This window comes from Mangifera indica, unplaced genomic scaffold, assembly GCF_011075055.1.
Source record: "Mangifera indica cultivar Alphonso unplaced genomic scaffold, CATAS_Mindica_2.1 Un_0073, whole genome shotgun sequence".
Lineage (NCBI taxonomy): Eukaryota > Viridiplantae > Streptophyta > Magnoliopsida > Sapindales > Anacardiaceae > Mangifera > Mangifera indica.
In genome coordinates this window covers 117,571-126,346 of record NW_025401165.1, presented here as the reverse complement: position 1 = coordinate 126,346, position 8,776 = coordinate 117,571, and the positions used below count along the sequence as shown (strand labels likewise).

The 8,776-nt window shown below is 35.1% G+C and overlaps 1 protein-coding gene across 1 annotated transcript; it reads left to right on the top strand.

Moving 5' to 3' along the window:
* Positions 1 to 4,862: 4,862 nt before the first annotated feature.
* On the top strand, positions 4,863 to 7,458 carry LOC123207348 (SCARECROW-LIKE protein 7-like). The gene is made up of 2 exons (XM_044624730.1): positions 4,863 to 5,013; positions 5,138 to 7,458. The coding sequence occupies exon 2, from the start codon at positions 5,176 to 5,178 to the stop codon at positions 6,997 to 6,999; it is 1,824 nt and encodes a 607-aa protein (XP_044480665.1). The 5' UTR covers positions 4,863 to 5,013; positions 5,138 to 5,175; the 3' UTR covers positions 7,000 to 7,458.
* The last annotated feature ends 1,318 nt before the right edge of the window (positions 7,459 to 8,776 follow it).

The following is an 8,776-nucleotide window of genomic DNA, read 5'->3' as shown; positions in this document are numbered from 1 at the left end:
AGAGTTTCAATATTTATGGCAGCATTCTCCAACAGGCAAACTAACCCGACCAGATGGCTCCTGGATGGTACAACTTAGCCAAAATAGAACTTGGACTTAATAAAGTTAATGTTAATCAACATCATCTCTGTCATTTGCACGCAAATTTTTCACTTGAGTCATCAAAGTTCAAGTCCCAAGAATCCTGCACAAGTAAACTAATTTTTTTCGAGCATCTAACACAACATGGTAGGTCACCGTGCCGGGTTACAATTCAGACATAATTGCTAGCTCCGAAAATTTGCAGACCCGACAAACCACTGAGTCGAACAGCTTTAATGCCTTGGTGGGGCCATCGTCAGCAGCCTCACACCTTGAAATGGGAAGAAGGTAGCTGGAGCAGGGCATGTACTTTATAATGAAATAGGCATAAAGGGTGTGTTTAGATTTGTCAGCGGCAACGGCGAGGGCGGTCGAGGTAGTTGGGATGAAAGCGGTGGAAGTGGCGCTCATGGCGGAGAGGCGTGACAATGGACCGGGCGTAAGGGGCTCAAGCATGACTTCTGGTAGGAGAGTAGAGAGACAGAGAGGGTAGTGCAAGCGGGGTTGGGTGTATTAATTTAATCCAGGCTTCTTCAGTTTTTGTTGGACGGAAGGAGAGTTAAGGTCATTATCAAAATGGAGAATTACTGGATAGTTTGGAGGTGAAGAGACCCAGTGGAAAGGAAGCGTGAGTGGAGGGAAAAGAAGGAGAAGATGGAAAAGAAGTTGTTATATTTATATTATAATTTTACAATATATATTCACTAAATAGATAAAATTATTTTATATTTTTTTATTACAGTTGATATCTTTCAATATTATTTGTTAATTTAAAATAAAATAATATAAAAAAATTATATTAGAGTTAAATTTTTATATATGAAATTTATTTAATACGATATAAAACTAAATTAAATAATATTAAGGTTGACAGATGAAAACGCAAATTACTATGCACTAACTTAAATATTTAGGGAAGTATAATTTTTTAAAAATAAATTACAAAAACTTTGAAGGATAATATCAATAATTGAAATCTTTATTACATATAAGTTTATCTTTATATAGATATAATTATTGATATTACTCTTAATTTTTATTTAAATATTTTTTATATTATTCAATAATAAAAATAAGATTTGGTTAATAAGAGTTTTAGCTTGTTTTAAAGGTTTTGATATATAATTTTAACACTATTTGTAAATAAGATAAAAAATAATATTATGTATTATTTGGGATAAGTTAGTGAAAAAATTAAAATATTAAAAAAATCTTAAAAAGTGAAAATAATTAGTCATTTTAGATCTATTTGAGTTATGTTGAGTTAATCCAAACAAAAAAGTTAAGATTAGAGTTCAAAATTTTAAATATAATTCTAATTTAATCAAGGTAAAGTTGAAGATTTTTAATTTAAAACTTGAACAGATATACAATGATAATAACGACCAATTATACCATTTTATTATTATATATAAGTGAAATAATATATAAATACAGTAAATCTTGCGTTCCTTCTCCCCGCAATATATTTGTAATCGTCCAAAGGATTTATTGCCACTCAAGATTTTGGTATATTCACACATTCTCGTCCGCCAAATTTTGAAACTCTAAGATAAAATTATTATTTAATAAAAAAATATTAAAAATTAAAATTTTATATCATTCTTTTTTTAGTTTAAAAAAATAATAATTTTTTATTTAAAATTTAAAAAATTTTTTTTCTTTTTAGAGTTTTTTCTTCTCTTTTTTCGTGTTTGTAATCCTATCAACGGCTTCATTTTCCCACCTATGCATTGGTTAACTCTCTTTCTCTTCGTCTTCGATTTCATTTCATCAAACTGGCCAAACCAAACGACATTCAGTTGCTCCCAATTTAGACATCAACTTTGGTTGCTCCCAATTTAGACATCAACTTTGGTTGCTCCCAATTTAGAGTGCAAACTCTTGTAAGCATCTAGATATGTATTTTCCTCCTAAACCCTTATGTCTATTTTATCTCTTCTCGTAACTCTTTTTGTTGAAAACAAATGGGGCACTAACATAATTCGGTTTTGACATAATAAAATCAAAGATAGAGAGAGAGAACGCAAACCACCAAAAGGGTGGGAAGACCCAAAAAAAAAAGAAAAAAAATTCTAAAGTAAACTTTTTGAGTATTTGAATAAAAAAAATTACTAATTTTTTAAATTTAAATGATGAATGAAATAATTTTTTATTTTTTAAATAATTATTATTAAATGATATTTACACTTTTTAGACTATAATTAAAATTTTTAATAAAATTTGAATATTTCGGTTTCGAAATTTGTAGAAAGACAGATTGAGAATACGTCACACCTTGGGTACTATTGGTATTTAAAATCATATAGCAGAGATACAGGTTGCAGGCATGAGGTCACATTGTTATGAGCAGGTTGATGTGATGACTTGGAACTTCCAAGGGTCATGATTGTGTCACCTTCATTAGTTTTTGTCCCATGAAATTTCAAGGATAATTTATAATAACTAGCCACCGACCCGAGCCAACTTGTATGGGATCATTGACTTATCAACTGAGTATTGTAAAAATAAAATAAGTTAGAATCATGTAGTTTTTGGTCCATACAGAATTCGCCCACTGCAAACTTGAATTGTGTATATAATCTTATAATTGGACCGGAATATTACATGGTGCTCAATTTGTAGTCAAATTATATAATTGTTTAGTTACCTACTCAGTGTATTACATTAGCCATTTTCATAATTCAATAAAATTAGGTACATACTTTAATTTAATTTCTACCTTGGCTTATTTTTTCGGCCAAATCACTATTTTCAACCCAAACTTTGATGAATTAGAGACATTATCGATTTTTCAAAACTTGTTTGTCAACGCTAGATAATTAATCATAATGATTATCTTAGATTATATGGAAGATGAGAAGATGTTGAAGGTCAAGAATTTGGCATCGATGTCCCTCTAATCACCCTTGCCCAAGATAGATTGGATGGTGTTTTGTGTCATACTGAAAGATAAGACAAACAAAAATACCTATAATTGATTACTTCCCTTGGTTTGAATTTGAAAGAGATGAGCAAGTCGAGGTGTCTATGATGGTTTCATATATCGACATAATTTTATTAGTCTGAAGATATAATTTTATTGTTTCCAAAATTTGAAGATTATTGGAAAATAGTTCTTATTAAAAAAAAAAAACTTATATTTCTAATTTTCCTAATAAATTTTAATTAAAAAATAAATAATTATATATGGATAATAAATTAAAAAAAATAATTTTTTAAAAGATTTTAAATGGTAAATTTGTTACTTATCATACTATATATATAATTTTATAAATAAATAATAATATATTATTATATAATTAAATATTATTTTATTTTTAATTTTTAATTATTAAATCACATAATAACATATAACATTGGATACGATCTATTCAACTAATTTGCCTCAATTGTACGCGAACATCAAAATTATATTTTATTAGAACGAAAAGAAAAGAGAAAATCGATATAAAATGTGAATTGATGGTAATAGAAGCACTTAGAGTGGTGTGTAAAGAGGCGTAAAATGAAAAGTTGAGATAAGTGTTGATGGGTGGGGACGCAAAGATGGACCACTACAATTTCGTATCCAATCATCCAATCAATGCCTGCGATTAAGACGTCTAATTTTGTCTACAAGTTTTGTTACAAAATATAATACTTGTTCAAAAAGTCATCTTATAACCATTATTAGACCTTTGATTCAACAGAGTTTTCATACACTTTTCCACATCGGATTGCACCTTCATACACTTTGATGAAGATGGAAACTAAACACAAGAAGGGAGAGGTTTGAAGTGGAAGAAGAAATGGTCATGGGGGCGGTGTCGTTTTGTTAGATGTAAATGCATGTTTACCGCGGAGACACTACTGCGGAGGCGTGCACAGGTGTAGTTGCTTTCTTTCAATAACCTAATGTTGCCTTGCTTGGCCTTGCCTCCCCCAGCTCCCGTCAAAATATCATACACCGTTGCTTTTCCTCGGTGGCTGCATTTTGGTTGGTCTAAGATTGATGGCCTCTGTTCGGACCCCACTGTACCGCTTTCACTCCATTGCTCTCTGGGAATTTTTGGACCCATTAACCGCCCAAAAAGAAGGGCCCCTCACCTCTATTTGACACCGTCGTACACTTTATCTCTGTTTACAGCAAATTTTCACCTTTCTATTATCCTTTTATCCTTACTTTTACTCTTAATCGTCCTCCTGAGCCAAATATGTCAAAATATACTTGCTAATTGTCCTATACAAGTACATTTGTTTACCTATAAAACGACAACACTTTGATTATTTACACGTGTTAATATTAAGAAGCGAGTGTGCTTGAATCTAACTATGAAGTATGACGTGTTTGTGCATAGTCATTTTCAGTAACTGAGGAAAGGCGTAGTGTTATTGTGATGATGAAGCAAGGTAGATCTGTAAACGGACGGTGAGGATTGTGTTTCAGTTACCAAGAAGATCAGAGAGGATTACGTCATATAGACGGCGAAATCGACGCGCCGTATAATATCGACGTCTGTGTTGGGGTATGTAGGACCCACTCCAATGTCAAGACCCGTACAGAGCGGGAGGAGCAATGAAAGACACGTTCATTTACAGCACTGAGGTGATGTTTTCATATTGAGAATTATGGTCCTACCTTTATATGAAGCCACGTCATACGTGCCGCACTAGTACTGCGACTTGAGATGAATAAAGAGAAGCAGGTTCTCTGAGACTGAGAGCAGTGTAGATAGCATAGGGTTTTCATCATTTCGCTTTAATTATTTTATTTGAAAATTTTGTCTATTTGATCTAAACAGAAAAAGGTGGACCCACAGAAAACGCCTGTGTCCATTTTCTGTGCTAGAGCTAGAGCTTTCGTTCTTTAAAGCTATCTTCTATAGCTGAAGCAAATCCAACTTGCGCTTGTGATCCCGTTATTTCTGGGCCTTTCTTTACTTCTCTTCTGTATGTACTCTCTTTGTCTCTGTCTCTAACTCTCAGTTGTTTAACCATAAAAATCTAGTATGTTACAGCACTTTCATCAAACTTTGTTTACCGTTCTAATGCTTTTGTGATAATGTGATTGCAGATTTGTTTTATCATTTTCCGGTGAGATTTGGCCGGAGAATGGCATATATGTGTGCAGATAGTGGCAATCTAATGGCGGTTGCCCAACAAGTGATCAAGCAAAAGCAACAACAAGAACAACAGCAGCAGCAGCAACAACATAACCAGCAACAACAGCAGCTTTTAGGTCTCAATCCTTTCTCTTTGAACGCTTGGACCACTAGCCCTATGTCTAATTCTCCAAATTTGGGTTATGGTCTCGCCGGCTCGGCCTTCTCTGATCCTTTGGATACTGGAGAAGCTGCGTTTCAGTTTCCTCAGATAGACCACCACTCCAGTGGGTTTAGATTATCTGATTTCGGCGGTGGGCCAAGTGCTGAGTTCGACTCCGATGAATGGGTGGAGACTTTAGTGGGCGGTGGGCACTCTACGGATAGCTCTAATCTTCCATCTGGCTGTGACGCCTGGCAAAACAATGCTGATTTTGGTCTTTACTCAACCGATCCCTTCGCCAGTTGCCCGAGTCGACTCAGCGGCGCTTGCTCTTCGCCGTCCGATCTCAACCAAGTTATCTTTAGGGAACCTCAAAAGAATGTTATCCCTGCAGTATGGGCACCAACACCACCAACAACAACACTAACACCGCCACCTTCATCTCCCCCGCATTCTGTGTCGGCGGCCAAAGAAACCCAGGCACCAAGTCCTCTTGCACAGCCAAGTGTACTAAAAAACCAAGTTGAAGGTGCATCAGCCTCCATTAGCTCATCGGAAAATGACACAGCACAGCCAATTATCAAGGCTTTATTGGACTGCGCTCGACTCGCAGAGTCTGAGCCGGACCGAGCTATTAAATTGCTGATTAAGCTCAGAGAATCAGTTTCTGAACGCGGCGATCCAACTGAAAGAATGGCGTTTTACTTCACTGAAGCTCTCTACAACAAAGTGTCTCTCCAAGCACAGAAAACAGTATCCACCTTGGAGACAAACTGTGGGGATTTAATCCTCTCTTACAAGGCCTTAAACGATGCCTGCCCCTATTCAAAGTTTGCGCATCTAACGGCTAATCAAGCTATACTTGAAGCTACTGCTACAGCAAACAAGATTCACATAGTTGATTTTGGAATTGTTCACGGTGTTCAATGGGCATCTCTGTTACAAGCTCTCGCGTCTCGCCCAGAAGCCAACGAACTCAAAATTCGTATCTCAGGTATACCTGCTCCGGCTCTTGGTAAATCACCTGCCGCTTCTCTCATCGCTACGGGGAATCGCCTCCGTGAGTTCGCTAAAGTTTTGAAGCTTAAATTCGAGTTCGAGCCCATTCTGACTCCCATTCAGGAAGTCAATGCTTCATGTTTCAAAATTGAACCGGGTGAGGAGTTGGCTGTAAACTTCATGCTTCAGTTGTACAATCTATTAGATGATAACCCAGTTGCTGTAGAAACTGCTCTGAGAATGGCGAAATCTTTAAATCCGAAAGTGGTGACTCTTAGTGAGTATGAATCGAATTTGAACCGAGTAGGGTTTGTAACCCGTGTGAAGAATGCTTTGAAATACTACTCAGCTGTGTTTGAGTCACTAGAGCCAAACATGACTCGTGATTCAGCAGAAAGACTACAACTAGAAAGAATAATACTGGGCCGGAAAGTTGCTTCTTTGATTGGAGATGATGGAGAACGTTTGGAGAATAAAGAACAATGGAAAGTTATGATGGAGAGTGCCGGTTTCGAGTCGGTTCCCTTGAGCCATTATGCAATCAGTCAGGCTGAGATACTGTTATGGCACTATAACAACAGCACTTTGTACTCTTTAATTCAGTCTCCACATACGTTCCTATCTCTGGCATGGAACAAGGTGCCTCTTCTCACTGTTTCATCCTGGCGTTGATTGGTGGTTGGTGGGTTTTCTGACTCAATAATAATATCAACCAAGATTTTAAAACCACCACATTAGAAGTATTAGAAACATTACCTTTCTCTTCTAGCTGCATTTTGTTGGTCTCACAAGTGCTTAAAAAGGGGAATTTAAAATTCATGTGGCTTGTGCTTAAAGGTGTTGAATTTCTCTTTATTGTTTCTAAATTTGAACGTTGCTATGACCTAGTCTAATTTTTGCCGCTCATGGTGGGTGCTTTTGCAAGTGAATTGATATAAGAACTGTTCTTGATGACAACAGATTCATTGGCTGACCTCTGAATTTTTTTAAATTTACTGTCCCTTCTGCAGCTCAAAGCTAGTCTCCGGACAGGCCGCTGATTTTTTTGTTTTTTGAATTGTATTATAAGATCTGAACTCGAAATATGTCATGTCTCTCTGACTTGTGATTGATGTTTTTTTTTTTTTTGGTGCAAGCTGTAAACTGTTCTGTGATTACTGTAAATGGCAGTTGATGAAGACTAACCACGAAACTTACTTTTCCATGCAGTTGATTTGATTTGTTATTAGGTCCTACTAAAACCTCTGTGTTCATTGGGTAATATGGTCTGCCAGACTATTTCTTTGCCTTAAACATTCAATTTTATGAACAAGAAACGACCTGAATTTCATTAAGTGGCCTTTGCTGGCTTTCCTGCCTTGAATAGGTTATTTCTTAAAACATGGGCATTCATCTCTTCGATTATAGCTTTTAAAGAATAAAAGGATAATGTTTGTCCCTTTCATTATACAATCGAAGATATGACTTAGGAGGCGAACTTAAATGTGAAAGCGATGCCTTATCTTTTAGCATAATTGAGAAGAAACAAGGATAGAGAAAGCTCCTTCTTTCCAGCTCTACGAGAAATCCATGGCCCAGAGCAAGATCAACAAGGTGGGCAGTGACCTGCGTTGTTGTTTCTTATTTTGATTTGGACCACTGTGGGTTCTTTTTTAGCTAGGGGTCCCGAAGCAATTGGGATGCAACTTTGTGCAGTTTGGAAACGTCCTTTCTACCTTAGTCCCTCACAGTCCATTTGATTAGTTATGTTTCTCCTTATAGCTGCAGCCATAGTTGTTAAATTGTCGCGATGTTCACTTGAAATATCTATCGTTTTAGTTGGAAAACATCAAATGTCAAACTTGTGTGGACTTGGTCTATGAAAGGGAGATTTAATCGTGCCGTGTTTTTTGTTTAATTTTTATTTTGAAATACTAAGTGCACTTACAATATCGAGTATCAATATGTGTAATAATGAAATGTTATTATAAGATTAAATAATATTTTATTTATAATTTAAAATCACTCAATTACATAAAAATAACTTAAATTAGTCTACATATAATGTTATTATTTTTTATTAATTAAAAAATAGTCAATCCCACTCCCATAGATAGTGTCCTTTTTTTTTTTAAATTTACACGTCAACTATTACTTAGAATAGATTTTTTTTTTTGTAATATAACAAAATTATTTGTGTATCTAATTGTATATCAAAAAATATATACATATAATTTCACGAACTGACATTAAAATAAATTTTCTTATCTAGTTTTAAATCTTTATTATAATTTTATCATAATAATATTTTTGTTTCTGTTGTTTTTAATTTATTTCTTCTTCTTTCCACTTCCTTTCTCCTTGTCTTCGCCATGGCTTCTCCCTCATTGCCTTATTTAGCATCTTTTGTTGTTCTTTCATTGAAAGTACCCAAACCCAATAAGAACTCGCCGTTTTAACTAATCATTAA